Consider the following 18,571-nt stretch of genomic DNA (forward strand, 5'->3'; position numbering starts at 1 on the left):
TGATTGAGCTGATACTCATAACAACCTGTTTTCCTGGGGCTCTCAAGGCTAAGAGAGTATGTGAAAAACAGTCCCCAAAATTGTTGATCATAATATTAATCATTCAACAGAAATATACCAAAATGATTGAAATATATAATCACAATTTTATATCAACAACGCAACAGAAAAATAAAGCTCAACAAGTTTACTGAATTTAAATTTAGGTGCACAACCCCATGGCTTCCTATATCAAAAGAGAAAAGTAATTTGCACAAAGAAAGCTAATCCAGAAAAATCAGGGGAGAAAAGCTAGTGCTGATAAATGGAGCCACCCTGCCCCTATGGGAAAAGCATGAAAACAAAAACAAAAACAAAAAGGCTTATAGAACGCCTCAACTGTGAACTGTAACTATAGTAACTTGCATCCTCAGTTTTTCCTGTAATGGCATCCAGAATTTGGAATACTAACCACATATGTCAAGTGGCTTCAAGTGTTCATTATGATGTGCCATTTTTTTAATTTTTAATTTTTTTGCTAGAATTGTGTGTTAGTTCTATATTCCATTTTACTGTATATAAGCTGTTGTTTGCTTCTTTGTTTTTGCTTTTTATTGATATGAACCATTATTAACTACTGATTGTGAAATACTTTTTAATGCTTATTCAAGTGAAATATACTTTAAATAAAATGAAAGAGGTTGAAAGGTTCGTTAATGATTGTTTCACTCTTTTCCAAGTGTTACTGCCAACTCTCAATAATTTAAACATCCAGTAATACAAAATAAAGGAGGACAATAGATTTTGACATACTACTAGGCAATCAAAGAACAACAAGAGAGTAGAGGGACAAGCGAAGGTTGAAGTTAGTACTTACCGACAACCCAGTCTGGAGACTTCTCTCCTTCAAAAAGATGAGATCTATCCCTTCCACATTTTTTCTCCTACCCCGTCTTCTCCTCATGGCAGCATCATCTCTTCGTAGACTCCCATTGACAATCTGTCCTGTGACAGGATGAATTAACCCTGCCTGAAGAATACCAGATAAATCCATGCCAAGGGAACCTTGCAGGGCATTCACTGTCCCTAGCTTAGGTATACCTGTGCTCAAAGTAAAAGGAGAGCTGGTTGTTGGGGATCCATCAGATACTCTTGAGAGGTCCACTGCTGCATCCCTCCAGCCATTCAGCACTATTGAAGGATGGGGATGGGATGCAACCAATTGTTCAAGGTTTCGTTGCTTCGCATCTGACTCCATTTCAAATTCATATGGGTGCTGATGTTTGGGCTCATCTTTGACAAAGGTGGGAGCCAGAAAACCTTCCTGTGTTTAAAAACAATACCAGATAGGTGGTTATGAGAATATGTCATGACTGAGATTATATAAGACTTATTCTGAATAACTATTCATATTCTGAAGAGACTCTGAATCCAGCACTTATAAAAGGGATATTTTGGCGGGTTACAGACTGCCGAAAAGCGGCAGCCTGTACCCACCCCTTTCCCCAATGTATCGGGCCTCAGCGGCCAGAACAGCAGCCACTAAGGCCCTGATCCGCCGCTTTCCAGGCCGCGGGGAAGCGGCAAAAGGCCGCTTTCCCATAGCCTGGAAAGGGATATCCTTGGGGCTTCAAGCCCCAAGGACACCCCGCAGCGGCGGAGAGGAGGAGAAAGGGGCCGCTTGGCCCCTTTCTCCTCTGCGTCACTGGCGCAGCCGTCTGAAGACTGCACTCAGTGACGCAAACCAGGAAGGAGCTGCATTAAGCGCCCTCGCGCAGAGCAATGGCAGCACATTTGTGGCACCGCCATCTTGTACATCCTCAGGACGTATTAGGCTTGGGGACGTCAAGAAGTGATGCCCCTTTTTAAAACTAGGACGTCCTGAGGATGTCCCTTATGGCCGTTTGTAACGCGCTTTTGTGTTGCTAAGAGCTACAAATTTTTACTTTCAGCCCAACATAGCTTCTACTTGTTTACTGAAGATGGCTAGCATCCAGCACTGCCATTATCAATTCATAACCTAGAACTAACAATCAGTAACTAGTCAGTATTCAGATATGCTAGAAATGTATGATCATAGCACTATTATCATAATTATAAATACCCCCCCCCCCAGAACACACCTTAAACCCGAAGGAGCTCCTCCGAGCAACATAGGTCTTGAGGAAGCTCATTATGCTGCAACTTGGGGCAGGAGGGGGAACAGCCAAGTTTCTGAAGTGCTCCACTCACCCTCTATTGCTCAGAGAGGCTCTCTCAAGTTTAAGGTGGGTTCCAGGAGTCAATTCTTTAGGTTATTCATAATGTAGTTATTAATGTGATAATGGGCTGACTGCCTTGGAAAAGGCGATAACCTGTCCTAAAGTAGTAGCATCTCAATCAAAGTTAGAATGAATCCTTTCAAAAAGGAACAGGATCAACAACTCTCTGCATTCATATCCTATGCACACACTTCCCATGGCCTAGATCAATGGTTTCCCAACTTTGGTCCTGCAGGTGTTTTAAACCAACTCCAAGCAGACCCAGCAAGTCTAGCCAACAGTCAGCAATACCGGGAACTGAAGTCAAAAACACCTGGTAGACCAGAGTTTGGGAACCACTTATCTAGTTAAAACCTGCAATTTAATTCCTCAGAAAGATTATCATTACTGGCAAACAAGCCAAAGCCAGTATTACCATTAACAGCTTTCTACAGTCGGGAAAATATCTACCCAAACTCACCTTTGGAGACTGTGTAGCTGTCCTTCCATTGCTGAAACTGAGTTCAGAAGTTTCGGGCTCAGTGTAGCTGTTCCTATTGCCTGTATTGCTAGCTAATGCAGGAGTAGGCATTGTGCTTTGTACTTCATATGGCTGGTTGGAAGAAGGCCACTTGCCCTTTAAGATGACATGGCAGATGTTCTCTATCCGGTTAATGATCACTCGATCCTACAGAAGAATCAGATATACTTTACCTGGCTGCAAATATCTGCAGTCTCTTACATTGTAGCACTTTGGTGAATTAAAGCTAATAATATTTGGTATTAGGACTCCTACTGTTGGTGACACAAAGGAAGTCAAGGAGTTTGCTATTCTGCCTTAGGATAGCTGTCTTCAGGGATAATGAGCCTCAGTCCTGGGCACGTCAGTTAGAGACAGCTAGGTGTAGAGGATACTTATTAGATTTTCTTTTACAGCTCTTATCCAAGAAAATAATAGGAACAGTTTTTGATATTATTGCTGTATTTTTAAAATCTCTTTGAAGTGGTGAATATACAGACATAAACCAAAGGAAGAAGCCTAAACATAAATTTATGCAGCATATTCTACTATCACAAAGTGCTTGCCCCTTTGTCTCCATAATAACTCAAAGCTGTTCTTAAATTGCATATACATGAACAAACTAGGGCGGGTTACAGACTGCCCGTTTGGGGCGGCCTGCACCCACCTCTTTCCCCGCTGTATCGGGGCCTCAGCTGCCAGACCGGCAGCCTCCGAGGCCTTGATCCGCCGCTTTGCAGGCCGCGGGGAAGCGGCAAAAGGCTTCAAGCCCCAAGGACACCGGGCGACAGCAGGGAGGAGGACAAAGGACCCCTTTCTCCTCTGTGTCGCTGGGCGCAGCCATATAAAGGCTGCGCCCAGTGACACAAACCCCAGAAGGAGCTCCGTTTCAGAGCTCCTTCTTACACCGCGGAAAGGGCACTCTAGGCGCCCTCACGTGGCGCAAAGACGTCACGTCCGTGCCGCCTAGTTTGGAGGCGGCACGGTCGTGACGTTGTAATGGCGGCAGCTGTGTGGAACGGCCGCCACCATTTTGTACAGACTCAGTCCGTGCTAGGGTTAGGGGTGTCTGGAAGAAACACCCCTTTCTAACCCTAGCATGGACTGAGTCCGTCCTAGGGTGCCCGTCTGTAACGGGCCTAAGAATAGCTTTAACATCAGTAGTATTCCAGTTGGGTTATAACTCCTCTCCACAGTTTATCCAACAAGGACTGATACAAACAGGAGAGGGTGTTGTTTCAACCTTGTAACAGAAGTAATTGTTGACTTTTAGTGGGGGGGAAAACCTTCATTAGACCTCCCTAGTAACTATCAGCTAGTCACTAATCTCCTCTTTCTAAGGAAGGTCCTAGAATGAGTGGTGGAAACACAATTCCAGGCTTGCCTGGATGAAACCAATTACCAGGACCTAGTCCTGTCTGGGTTCAGGCTTGGGTATGGGATGGAAACAGGTTTAGTTGCCTTGGTACATAACCTACACCAGGAGTTGGACAGGGAGAGTGGGTCCCTATTGGTCCTCTTGGATCATTCTGCGGCATCTGATAGCAATAACTGATATCTGATGGTATCGTTCTGGATTGTCTGGCTGATATGGGACTTGGGAGCATTGCTCTGCAGCAATTTTAGTCTTTATATACAGTACTAAACATTCTCAGAGGGTGGTGCTGGGGGACTGTTATTCAGCCTTTTGGTCATTGGCCAATGGTGCTTCACAAGGGTCAATGCTGTCCCCTATTCTTTTCAACATTTTCATGAAGCTGAGAGAAGTCATCAGAAGCTTTGGAGTTGGGTGTCATCAGTATGCTGATGATACCCAGCTCTATTTCTCCTTTACAATGAATGTCAGAGCAGCTGTGATACTGAATTATTGTCTGGATGTAGTAAAGAACTGGATGTGGGTGAACAGACTGAGGTTTAATCCAGAAAAGACAGAAGTGCTGCTGGTCAGTAGGAAAACCAAACTGGGACTGGGATCACAGCCTTTTCTAGATGGGGTTGCACTCCCTCTGAAAGATCAGGTTTATAACTTAGAACCAGCTCTGCTCCTGGAAAGCCAGGCTGCTGCAGTGGCCAGAAGAGCCTTTGCCCAGTTTTGGGTGGTGCACCAGTGGCATTTTTGCTTGGGGAACACAGTTCTGGCCACAATGGTTCATGCCTTAGTTACCTCTTGATTAGGCAACTGTAATGCACTCTGTGTGGCACTGCCTTTGAAAAGTGTTTGGAATTTGCGGCTAGTGCAAAATGCAGCAGCCAGACTGGTTATCAGCCATGCATTTTAGAGACTATATATAACACTGGTCTTGCAAGAGTATACTGGCTTCCAATTTTCTTCCATGCTCAGTTCAAGGTGATCTACAAAGCCTTAAATGATTTAGCGCCAAGATATCTGAAAGACCACCTCCTCCCATATGAGCCTGCCAGAAATTTTATGATCTTTATATAGAAGGTACCGTTGCACATCTCAACATCTGTGAAGTTAGGTTGGTCTGTACAGGGTTTTCTCTGTAGCACAGCCTCAGCTGTGGAACTCCCTACCCAAAGAAGCTAGGCTGGCTCCATCTCTATCTCAGCCAAAACAATGCTGTTCTGCATAGAATCCAATGTTTCAAACTGCTTTTTTAACTGTTTCAAAACTGGATTATAGTATTGTTTTTAGACTGCTTTTAGAAGGGTGTTTGAATGTATTTTCAAAATGTTCTTACCTTTGTACTGTTTTAACTGGTTATTTGTTATTTGGGATTTGATAACAGGAATAAAATAAATAAATAAATATCAGCTATATGACATCAGGACCCATTTTCTCCCAAATAAGAAAGAAGATAGAATAGGGTAACAATTCAGCTGAAATGTTGTTTGATTACAAGCTCAATACACGAGGCCAATGACTAACAGATAGAACCACTTCCCCCCCCCCTTTAAGGGCAACCTCAAATAGCAGCTTTAAATGTTCAAGCACACTTTTCAGAAGGAAATGTCCAGACTTTTAGTAAGATATAATATGTGAAGTTAACCCCATTGGTATCACACACATAATGAAGATACAGGATAGTTAAAATAGATTAACACCCTATTTGAGAAAACATGAGAATAGAATGCAATAAGTATACACAGTGAGCCCACACCATACAGGGGCTCGTTATAGGCAGCTTTCAGCTTACGGGGAAGCCGCCGGGAGAATGATGCGCGCGCAGCTGCACAGCAACCACAAGCCCCATTATATCTAACGGGGCTTGAGCATACGCACTTTCTGCCTTACGTGGGGGAGGGCAGGGGCAGAATGGATCCCCCGCATAAGGCAAGGGCGGACTGTATAGACAAATATTAAGCTTAGGAAAACTCCAAAGCTGTTTCTAAAATGTTACTAGATAAATCTCTCTTAGAAACAGACATCCGTATTCTACTTCTCACATTATATTGTCAAACTCAAAGACCTGCCAGGATGTATGTGTGTCTTAAAAAACGAAAAACCAAATTTATATATACTCATATATAAGTCTAGTAAAATAAACTGACCCAAAAATCTGGGTCCACTTATCCACAGGTCAATGTAAGTGACATACTTTAATGCTTTTTTTTTTTTTTTTTAAAAAGAACCATCCCCTTCTCTGAGTGGCAAAAGATGTGACCTTAGTTCATCCTGAGACCACTAAAAGAAGCACCGATCCCCTCTACTCTCTCTACCATGCTGCTGGTTCTGAACATTTTGAATGCATAGTTAGGAAAATAGCAGTGGTAGCAGATCTTTGGTGCTTCACCTCAGTGCCTAGAGGAATCAGGCTTTGAAGGATCTGAATAATACATTTGTATATGTTTGTCAGATTTTATGGGTTCAAATCAGACAACGTTATCATATTAAAGTTAAAGGTTATAATCAATGTTAATGTAGTAGCCATTTGCTTTGTTTTGCCATTTCATTCTTTTTAACAGGTGTGCAATTTCTTGGCCCACCTGTGCCTGGTCACCTCCCACACACGTTACACAGCCATGATTTACCATAGTTCCCTCCTCATCCATCCAGCCTTTAAGTTGAGTACAAACAGTAATGCCTGCCAGAATTTTGTTAAGTTTTTCTTTGCTTTGTCTTACATACCCTTTGTTACATGCCCCTACATTTTACCATTGAATTATCCACAGGTCATATCAAAATTCATAATTTTGGCCTCCAAACCTCTTATACATGAGGTCAACTTATAGTCGAGTATATACGGTATATTAAGAAAACTGCAGTCCCTGCTGAACATCACCCTAACACCCTTATCCATGCATACTTAAGCTACCAAGCCACCTTAGGCCACTCTGAGAAAGAGTAGAGTGTCTTCTCTTGCAAAAGTTGAGCTATGGTGGGTGCCCGGACATCTTGTAGTTCATCGATCTCTCCGTGTACAGGACATATGGAACTTTTACTTTCATCTTCTAAAAAATTCTCAAAGTGATCTAGACATAGTACAAAACAACATACTAATTAAGACCATGAATTATTCTTCCTTTCATCCTATTCTAGTTATCACACGTGTGCCCCCGCCCCCAAAACAATGCACCAGGCTGTCTAGGAGCCCAAATGGAGAAACTTGAGTGCCTGGGATTCTTTAGCAATTCTCACATTCCAGAAGGACAAGTTACTACTTTTAAGAGCAAACAGGTATGCACTATTGCATGGACTACTTATGCCAAAAGTTTGGAATGTGACACTTGTATGGATATCCCAAAGCCCATAACTGAAGGATTCTGCAGTATCACAACATTCATGATAAAAACAAAACAAAAAATAAACCCAAAACCGACTATTTCAACTACTAGGATTTGGTAATCTGTTCTAGCTTGCACCTAGACTTCAGGTAATATAACTAAGAGCTGATTTGCATACTGAACTAATGCACACTAAAGGACGTAAGCATAACGTGCATCAGTTTTACAAAGTTACAATTTATTAATTGTCATACAGGTATAGGTTGAGTATCTCTTATCTGGAATTATGAAATTCAAAATACTACAAAATCCAAAATTGTCCACAAGGGTGGCTGAGACAGTGACATCTTTGCTTTATGATGGTTAAAAAACTTTATTTCATGTACAAAATTATTAAAAATTACCTTCAAGCTATGTGTATAAGATGTATACAAAACATAAATGAATTTCTTGTTTAGGCTTGGATTGTAACTCATTATGTATATGTAAATATTCCATAATCCATAACACTTCTGGTCCCAAGCCCTTTGGATAAGGGAGACTCAACCTGAACCTATTTAAAATACAATATTTATCTTACTATCACTAATACAAGTGTCTTCTTCCCTCATATAAAACTCACTAAATGCATTTTTACAACCTACATGAAGCAATTCTCACTTTGGATTTCTTTGCCATTGTGAACCATAAGATGGCATTTACATGAAATGCTCACTAACAGAAAGCCATTCATTAGCATACTCTACCTTGATTTTGGCTGGTTCCATCTTTGCTCTCTAGATTTTGATTTTCACAATCTTCCTCTTCTCTCTTCATTTCATTCAGAGCAATAGGACTGTGTCCCTTCTCCTCAGTGTCATCTCCCCAAGGGTCTGCTTCAATGCAAACAGGATGTGACTTAAGGATCTCCATCTGAGTCACTGAAGCCTGGTTTTGTGCAGAGTGTTGATAGTGGTGAGGGCAAGTCTGGATCTCCTGCATGGCTGGGATGTGTTCCTCAAGGCTCTCGCATTCGGCTTGATCATCGTCCCCCACCCCAACCTCACTATCACATTTGGATGCAACCTGCTCACTTGAGGTTGACTCAACCAACTCCTTGTTCCTCTCTTCCATGAAGGCATCCAGGGCAGAGAAAATACAGGAACCATGCTTCTGCTCCTCTTGGACACTAGATTCGACTTTGCCACCATCTAGGGTTTTTAAGCAGCCTCTCAAATCTTGCACAGTGTCAGCTGATGCCTCCAGATGATCATCATCTTCCTCATCTTCCTCCTCCTCCTCTTCTTCACTGTGGCTCTGACTCTGCACTGATTTCTCTTCCAAGCCTTTTTCATGCAACATCCCCAAGAATCTCTTTTCAGGATGGACTTTGATATCAAAGTTATGAAGACTAGGGCCATATACTCCTATACTTAGGACCCTTTCCATTCCATTTCTTTCAAATGGGACTGGACCTGGGCTAGCATACTGACTCTGTAAGTGATGAAGTTCATTACATGGTTCCATAGTAAAGCTGTCAGAGAGCTTCGTCTCTTTGACTGAAGGCTCCTTCAGTGGTGCACTTTGATCCTCCATCTGGTCACTGCCAAACTGCAAATGATCCAAGTAGGAGGGTTCTCTTGTGGTCTCAGCATCACAGCTTGATAGATCTTCATCTCCATCTATTTTACTGTCAGCCATTTTGGTAGTATTGCTGCTGATGTCTGTGCAGCTGGGACTGTCACGGGCAAGAGAGCTGTGCTCACTGTTGCAGGCCTTCTCATCATACATCATACACATTAGCGAGTCAGGCAAAGAACTCTCATCATAGTTAAGGGAAATCATACCCTGGATTTTAATGTTTTCACAACTCCCATCCTGAGAAATATTTTCTGTCTGCAAGAGACTGTTGCCTGAATTAATTAGCTTGATACAGCTCTCATTTTCAGGCTCTACACATGCATGCTTACTTTCCACTTGATTGTATGCAGGAGAGCAATATAGTTTAGAATTCGTTTGATGGTGGCAACACAGGTTTTCTGCTCCAAGGACCCCTGTTCTTTTGTGCTGAGCATAGTTTCTGTAGGCATCCAGAAATGATAACTGGGGGTCATTCATGATATAATAGTCTGTGCGGTTTAGACCGTGTTTAGCTGTACCAATTAGCAGATCCCGGTCATGCTTACCACATTCCCACCACACAGGAAGATACAAGCTTGGGCGGCAAAGTTTGAGTCGTTCATGCAGCTGTGGACACCTCAATACCTGTTCACGGACCTTACGTAGGAGCTCAATTCGATACAGTGTCCTTGCAGCACGCTCCTCTGTGATTGGTTCCACATAAACACTAGGATCTACTGGACCTACAGGTAAAGAAAAAAAGACAAAGCTTGGTAAAAACCATGAAGGGCAATAAAGAAGTAGAATGCATTTTGGACTGTAGCAGAAGAGGAGTCAAAGTGTTTGCAAATGTGTTATATTCAGGCATTTAGGATTTAATTAGTTGGTTCAGTGCCAAAACATGTAAGAAGAATGCTGAGAAATGTCCTTGGACAATGTGCACAGTTTTTCACATGGAAGTCTATTCAAGCTTATGAATGGCACTGCCTATGTCACCAAATGACCCACACAAGAGGAATGTATCAAGAGGCCTGGCAGAACCCTAAGAGATGCAAAAGATCTCTAGGGGGGAAGTCTGAAGTCTAATAAGACTTGGGCAAACCAATTGGCCACTGAACGCTTCCTGGAGTGGAGGAACCAGTATGGGGCAGGGTGAATGGACTGGAGTGGTTTTGAGTCACGAACAGATAGTATTTTCCCCAAAATATTTTGAAGCAGATCCTACTTGTGTTCATATTACAATTTTATAGACTTTGAATGGTTCCCACTCACCATCATCTTTCCAGTGGGGCAAGCGACAGACGTTCCTGCACATTGCAACAAAGCTATGGAAATATTTTTCAAGGCTCTCATCATTTTTTTTCTCCAAGCGTGAAATAGATCGAAACTGGGTCCAGTCAAAGACCTTCTTCTCTGGATCATAAACAACCCCAAATGAGGAGACAGTACGATAGAAATCCGCTTGTTCCCTTCTGGTCCACCTGCAGGATGAACAAGGAATACAGACATAATTAAAATTTTTCTTAATATTTCAAATATCTGTAATTATGCATTTTATTTTTCTGTGTTACAGTCCATTTGTAATACAGTGTACAAAGTCAAACATAATATTGAAAGCAGCCCAGGGCTAGCAACTATGAAGAACCCAGCTTTCCACAGGAGAGTTACTCCAAGTGATATCAGTTTATCAGAGGCTCATTACTACTGAACCAGTTATTAGTCTCCTCCTTCATATACTAACAAGAAGAGCACCTCCTGCCCCTTCATACAGAGAGTTTATAAACAGAAATCATTCCTCATGATTCAGTCCCTTTTCAAAGCACATCAGAGCAGCCACATTATTGGCAATTATACCTTGCTGTTTGTTACATACAAGATTTTTTCTCTGTTCTTTATTTTTTTATTCTATTTTTGACAATTATGGTGTTTTTAATAATTTGCACTGCACTAAAAGCATTGAATGCACTAAATTGTACAGTATTTTGAAGTGCTTCCCCCCATCCCATTATTTAGAAGTTGGATAATCCCAACTTGAAAATTGTTCTTTGGGGCTAGATTTAATAGCTCTCTTTGTTTGTCCTACCAGACATGCTTCACAGTCCAGCCACCTTCACAGGTATGGTAGGAGAGAGGGATCACTTCTGTGCTGCTGTCCAAAGGCATATGGCTTGCCTTCAGATATTGGTGTCAAACACTCCACCTTATCTTTCCATGAAGGGAAGGCTAGGCAGTTCAGTAGACATGTGCTACTGGGACACCATGTTTCAGGCAGCAATATATACTTTTCCTGTATGCCATACCTGTTCTAAAGCAAGGGAGATATAATTGATTGTAGTTGTCAACTAATCCCCATCCCTTCTCCCAATTTTGAAGCTAAGGAGGTGGTGAGAATTGTCATGCAGCTAACTAGATGATATCACTCACCTCTTCAGCTTTATATCTGAGAAAGAGGCTCAGTGCTTGGCACACTTTCCAGAGGGCAGAACCACTCACCACATATGACAAGCATATTTATTTAGTCATTTAATTTATATCCTGCCTTTCTCCCAGTGTGCAACCCAGATGGCTCAGTACAGGTTAGAGTACAAGGTAAAACAAATTAGAGCTAAAATGAAATATAAACATTACTTTGGTTATTACTCTATATATTCATGTATAAGTCTGGAAATTCAGGTCCAAAAAATTGGCCCAAAAAACCTGAGTCGACTTATCTAGGGGTCAATGTAAATACTGTATCTTAACTCTTATTTAAAAGAAAGAACCATCCCCTGATGAAAATCAAGAGTGTAATCTGTCCTGGAAGCACTGATCTCTCTACTCTCTCATCCATCCAACCACAGTTATGTCTTCTGGAATTTTGTTACGTTCTTTGACATTGTTTTGCTTTGCTTCATCATTTAGATCCTTTGCTACATGCCCCTAAGTTTTACCTTTGACTTATTCATGTCATAACAAAATCCATAATTTTGGCCCCTAAACTTGCCCTCAACTTATACATGAAGTCAACTTATAGTCGAGTATATACAGAGTGTGTGTGTGTGTGTATGTGTGTGTATATATATATATATATATATATATATTATACTGATGACTTATTATTTATATATACAAATTAAAACACATAGTTATAAATTACCAGCACATAAAAGTTAAGAAACAATTAAACCATAATAAAATTTGAAACCAGTTAAATTAAAACATTGATTTAAAGCAGTTTCAAAAGTATTTAAAGCGTAATAGTAAAGACACAAGTACAGCACACCCCATTAAAATATTCTTCTGCAATGGCCTGTGAACAACTAAGGGCATATCCAAACCAAAACATCTTTGTCTGCTGGTAGAAAGACAGCATATCTGTTGAGAGGTCATTCCTTGTCTAGGAGGACTATATTTGGTTTTTGTCTGTGTTGAGTAAGCATCTGAAACCAGAATATGTATTATCATTTCAGGTAATAATATGGCCTACAAAACTGCAATCAAGAAGACAACAAACTGAACACCTGTTCAAGCACATGTTCTCTGTGGATTTTGGCCATTTATGAAAAATTGTACCAACAATATCCAAACAAGCCTGTGTTCTGCATTACCTTTTCTGCATCTCCTTGTTTATAGGATCCATCTCATTGGCTCTTCTAAACATCTCCTCTTGTAGCCAATACCCATGGTTGCAAGGCCCCATGAATTCAGGCCTAGAAGGTAGCTCTTTACGGTTGCAGCGCTGATAGACTGTGACAAGACGCCGTAATCTAGCAGTGAGGGCAGATGATACAGGCCAGCTGGATTTGTCTGCATCCAAGCCATCCTGGGCTTCAAACATCAGCATAGTCATTAGTATTTAATGAAATCTCTGCAGACTACACACACACACTTCTTGATTCACTAAATATTTCCTTGTACTTATAAATGTGGTTTGCCCTCCTTATCCACATATGCAAGCACCCACAAACATTTTAAAAAACTGGCATTTAATTAATTATCTTTTGCAATATATGATTCTAGAAACAGATATTTTATTTTGTTTAGAAGTTATGATTCTAGCCCACAACTTTACCACAACCGTATTTCCTAAAACATCTAGATGTACAGTCTCACCTGCTGCACTGTCATCCTTCTTCTCAGTGACTTCCCCACAAGAATCTGAAGTCTCCTATGAGAAGGGGCAGGGATGCATTATTAACAGAATTCACTTTATGGACACTGACTTCCTTGAAAAAAATACAATATATAGAACAAGCCTGATGTATTAGCCCATTTGTACAGACGTTTGAAACAATCACTAAGAAAATAATCTACTTTTCCTTCACTATCGTATGTATTTCAACTAGTTACTACAAGCCCAATTGAACAACACTTTTTATATCTAACACAATCCAAAACCAAACTTCGAGAAATGTGAAACTGACAAGGGTGACACTAGGCTTTTCTCTCTTTGTAAGCTTACTGTTCACCATTTGCAAATGCTTCCTTTTGCAAATCAAACTTACCTGTTGTTCCTCCTGTTTCTGCACTTCATCCAGCTTGTCTGCACTATTCTCTTCTTTATCCATGTTCCCTCTAGAGAAAACAATCCAACAAGAGCTTAGTATGTGGAAGTTTCATAACACAAGTTAATTCCAGCAGAGCTCTCCATACATCCATGTCATAAAAATAGTACAGACTACACTACCTGTGCTGTAAATAAATATACATTACATGTACTATAATTTCCATCTTAACTTTCTACAGACTTAATGCAGAAGTAAAACCCAGCTTTCAAACACCATATATATGACTGCCTGTGGTTGAATGGAAGCATGCTCATGCATGGTCTCCACTAGTATATGAGAAGAACTGTTCAAGTATATGCCCTTATATTTTATATAAGCCAACCCTCGGCATCTGCGAGTTAAAAGCATCATCATAAATAGCTAATGCCTTTCCAATAAAATATGTCCTTTGGGCATTGCTTCTATAGTGGCTTGAACATTCAGGCAGGCAGTAATTCCTTTGTTGAAACTTGGACTGTACTTGTCTTGCATGTAATTCTGCTTGTGTAACAGACTGCCCATGCCCCTGCCCAGCATTGGCTTACCTTTCTGGAGCATCCTGCACTCCATCAATGATATTCTGTTCTGCAGACAGCAGCTTCTCATCTGGCATGCCTACTTTCTCAAGGAAGCACAAGGCTGGGTCAGCTCGCATAGCATTGTATCGTTCATAACCTGAAAAAAATCACAATGATGAGTAATTGTCTTTCAAGCATTTAAAGCCACAGCCTCTTCTATAATTCCTGAATGTTCATGTAAACAGCAAAAAATGGTGAAAGTTAGAAGAGATTCCCTCGCTATTTTACATTGCATAGTGATGTTGCTGAAAATGTTATCACTATGCCATATAAAAAATTAGATTATAACCTAGTAAGCAAGAATTGTTTCTTTCCTGATATTTTTAAATTGCTCTGTCAACCTTTTTAGGAGAAGAGTGGGATAAAAATGTGCTTAAACAAATGAAGTAGGCAAAATATGTGGACAATGCACCTTCTGCAAAACCAGAAGCGATAAGAACTTTAACTCTACCCCCGTCTACACAGAAAAAACAAGTAATTTAGTTCTGTGCAAAGAAGTTACACTCTGGAAGAGAAAAAAAACCAAGTAAGCAAGCAAATTATTTTCATTCCTCATTCCTAGTCATACTCTTATACTGAAGGAATATATGAAATGGAATACCATGTTTGAAAACTCCAATGAGGAGGGATTTGTCTGCATCAGCATTCCACCAATCCACAGGGATCTCCATATAGTCAATGTCTGGCAACAGGACATCCAAATCTCTGGGAAAGACAAGCAGTGATTATATTCCCGGAGGGCCCTGCAGAGGTATTCCATAAACTACAGGATGCATTTTAAAAGGTATTAACACTGATACCACAGAAAGGAAAACGAAGAATAGGTTACAAAGACACACTGATCTCTTTCAAATCTAATTTTGTTTGTGTTGTGTGTGTGCGTGCATGTATTTCAAGCGCTATCACCTTCACATGAGTGGGGGGAAAACACTGTAGCAAAGAGGATTATCAAGCAAATTTTCAGGATGCTAGTGTAACTTACTTGGCTGGAGTCCCTTCAAAGGCTTTGTCAGCTGCCTCCCCCAGGACTTCAGCTTTCAAGTAGTAGAGCATCCGTACCCGCAACAGCACTCTGACAAAAGAGAAAGTAGCAGATGATTCAGAAAGCAAATGTGAGCTTCCAATATTCCATTCAGATCTACTGAGACATTAAGCAGGTCCACAGGATGTGCTAGTTCATTTGCCAGCAGTGGGAACTGCTATTACACCCTTTGAAAGCTGATATTACAAGGGTCAAATCTCATTTCTAGGCTGAAAGCACTAGAATGCTTGTAGATAAATAAATAGCAGTGATTAAGTAACATGCCATCTCCTATATAAATCTACCCGAATGTCAAGCTAGGGATATATAAAGCCACTGAGAAAGTATGGAATAATAGAAGGGCATGTAAACACAATGCAAATCAAAAGATACCCTAACTGAAGTTATTACCCAACACATGTGCACAGAAAGATAAAGAAAATTCAGACAAGTTATGGAATTTGTGGATGAGATTATATACGGTCAACAACTAAAACAAGTATAATTGTGATTGGGCGGGATACAAATAAATCAGTTATTATTATTATTAATATTACCCTGAAATCCAACAAAAAACAAGACTTGCAAAAAGGCAAACAGCTAACAGAAGAGCACACTTCTTTGCTATGTCCATGCTGACTACTGAAGGCATTTAAGACAGAAGGGAACAGAGGTTTACTATTGTATCTGCTGTGTACTAGAGACAATATAAAAATTTACCAGTTGCTAACTTCACTCAGAAAACCACAAAATCTTGCAAAAAAAAAAAAAAAACCCAACCCACAAGGCTTTTATTAAATCTGTTCCATACCAGTAAATGACCTGAACTTATCTCAATGACATCTAGATGAATAGAGAAGGTGCTACAACTAGTAAATTGGGAGAGTAGCAATTTACCCTGCTCCAGGCTTGGAACAATAGGTTTGGGAATAGAATTTCCTTCAAGAATTATTCAGGTTGCATCATCTTCCTTGTTTTCCACACAGGGAAAGTGTGGAGAGGGGAGTGAGTTTTTGTCCTGCACATTCCAGACTTTGCTGTTCTCAATTTTTGTGGCTGTGTGGTAAGAAATGATGCCCCTTTCCTGCTCATAAAGATTTTTCAAACTGTAACCTCAACTTGCCCAGCTTCAACACCAGCTCAGAGGTTGAGGGCAGGGGGAAGCTTTGTCTCCTGCTTTCAGTAAAATGAAAGCAGCAGTGGGTGCTAAAAGAATTATTTGAGACATATCTACAGCATAAGTGCACAGCTGTTCACAGTCAATGAACATTACTTGATCAGGCCCCTATTTGCTCACTTGTTGCAATGCTGTTTTAGATGCTTTTTGTAGCTGTCATCATGTAGTACGATTTCAGGATTGCACGTGGTAAGCCAGTCAGCATTCTTGATCTCAGGGAGAAGCATCTGGTTCTTAGTTTTCTTTCCCTTCCTCCCTCTTGGCACTGGGGCTGACAAGCCTGCAACAGGCAAGGGGGAGCACATGAGCAGCACTGCAGGCTCAGGATGGTTCTGTATACTTGTAAATCCACATAGAAAAAGCAATGAACAAATTCTAGATGCTGCCAAGATATGGTGAGGATAAACTCTTCTCATTGTCTACATACCTAAATAGAGCATATGGAACTAATGACGCCAGGCGAAATAAGGGATAAGGATCTTCTCTCTGTTATGGTTGTGTAGAAGAAGGAATTTCAGCAGCTGTTGCATGTCATCCCAACAGCATCTGCTGAAATTCCACCTTCTACATAAAAATTAAAGAGAAAAAAGCCTTGATGCTTGTTTCACCTGGCAATCCTACATGGCACGCAGGTTGATCAACTCTAACACTAAGGCCCATGTTAAGCACTTTTGATGGCAAAAGGTCAGGTACAAAGGCAGGCTTGTGGATGCTTCTGAAGGGCCCTCCCTATCATGCAACACCGCACAGCCTGTTTGCAGAGATGTCATCTTGTACAATACACAGCCTGGCAGGTTCCTCATCCTGAATTCCAAGAGGTATGTACTCATGTTTCTTGGAAAAAAGTGAGGGATATATGGAACAGTCAGAAACATTTGTTTCTCTGTCCATCAGTAACAACTCAATATCTAAAAACACACCCATCTACTCAGTGAACTCTGTTATTTTCTAAATACCCTTCAAAATAAAAAAATGAATCCCTTACCCTATATACAAATCTATTCCTTTGTGGTGGACCCCTTTTATGCCAATTCACATGTGTTATACATCTATGTTCCGCAATTCAGATAGGTTGTATACCTATGCTCTCAAAAGATGGTACCAACTAAATGCCCTGAAGGTTTTCCTCATTCACGGTATTGAAAGCTGTTAAGAGATCAGAAGAAGCAAAAGAAACATACTATACTTCCTATATCAAGTTCCTAATATAGGCCATCCACCACCAAGGCAACCACAGCTGTTCCAGTTTCAAAACTGGGACTGAACCCAGACTAGAAAGGTTTTCATCTGACTAGCCTAATCCAATACTGCCTGGAGTTGATTTGCTACCACTAGCTCTAACACCTTACTCAAAATAGCATATATATATATATATTTAAAAAGAGTCGAAAAAAGAGTGTTTAAGTTGCAGCCTTACAGCCTGGATCATCTAGTAGAACATGAACACAGCCCTTAACCTGGAAAGTATTACCTATCTTCACTACCCATATGGCAACCCCCTCCCACCCCCGGCTCTCTTAATTAGCAAGAATAGGCATGAATTCTGGAAGCAACAGATTGGCTTCTGTCCTTCAAACAACCTGACCACATTGTCAGACTGTATAAACTTAAATATATTCCTCAAAGTAGGACAGGAAGACATCTAGATCACAGCCAGAGAAGTTATTCTAAGAAGTCAGAATGGAAGCAATTAATTTTACTAGCAAAGTATTTTTCAAACTCTTTATAGCAGATTGCTGACAGGCAATCCCACTGGGCAGATATTGTGCTAACATAATGACAATTGTGAAGTATCATTTTCTTTACCATGATCACCACCATGGAATTCTCCTTAAAAAACAGGGATGGGAAAGTAAAATAGACTGGGTTCGAACATTCAAGCCTTCTGTAATCCAAACAACATCATAGAATGTGTCCATGCCATCTGATATGGCTGATCCTGCTTTATGTGGGTTTCCCCCAGGGCAGAAAGCATACATTCTGCAAAGCATACATTCTGCAAATAATGACCACAGGAGCATTCCTGCAGCCACTGCTTTGGTGAGGGGATGAGCATAATCAGCTTCCTCCATTGGGAAAGACAATCATGGGTAGCCACCCAACCCTATGATTCAAGCACCAGCTGCAAGAGCATTCTTGCTGGTGGTGCTCAGGTCTGGGTTGCTGCACACTCCCCTTGCTTCTTTTTCTGCCAGAACAAATCACTTTTCAGCTGGCATTCCTGTAAATGATAGATAGGTTTCTG

At 40.8% G+C, this 18,571-nt stretch overlaps 1 protein-coding gene across 3 annotated transcripts in view; it reads right to left on the reverse strand.

Moving 5' to 3' along the window:
• Positions 1 to 18,571, reverse strand: part of CHD6 (chromodomain helicase DNA binding protein 6) — a 54,905-nt gene that overhangs the window by 10,254 nt on the left and 26,080 nt on the right. The window contains exons 17-28 of one of the 3 annotated variants that reach the window (XM_042461968.1): positions 16,447 to 16,606; positions 15,111 to 15,200; positions 14,730 to 14,833; positions 14,096 to 14,225; positions 13,509 to 13,578; positions 13,117 to 13,171; positions 12,612 to 12,831; positions 10,297 to 10,505; positions 8,172 to 9,767; positions 7,025 to 7,173; positions 2,701 to 2,907; positions 857 to 1,303 (exon numbers count right to left, since the gene is read on the reverse strand). In XM_042461968.1, coding sequence (XP_042317902.1) covers positions 857 to 1,303; positions 2,701 to 2,907; positions 7,025 to 7,173; positions 8,172 to 9,767; positions 10,297 to 10,505; positions 12,612 to 12,831; positions 13,117 to 13,171; positions 13,509 to 13,578; positions 14,096 to 14,225; positions 14,730 to 14,833; positions 15,111 to 15,200; positions 16,447 to 16,606 — 3,437 coding nt within the window. Of the gene's footprint in view, positions 1 to 856; positions 1,304 to 2,700; positions 2,908 to 5,648; positions 7,174 to 8,171; positions 9,768 to 10,296; positions 10,506 to 12,611; positions 12,832 to 13,116; positions 13,172 to 13,508; positions 13,579 to 14,095; positions 14,226 to 14,729; positions 14,834 to 15,110; positions 15,201 to 16,446; positions 16,607 to 18,571 lie in introns of those variants that run through there. The other 2 variants (XM_042461970.1, XM_042461969.1) reach the window with 2 other exon arrangements.

Source organism: Sceloporus undulatus, chromosome 4 (assembly GCF_019175285.1).
Source record: "Sceloporus undulatus isolate JIND9_A2432 ecotype Alabama chromosome 4, SceUnd_v1.1, whole genome shotgun sequence".
Classification (NCBI taxonomy): Eukaryota; Metazoa; Chordata; class Lepidosauria; order Squamata; family Phrynosomatidae; genus Sceloporus; species Sceloporus undulatus.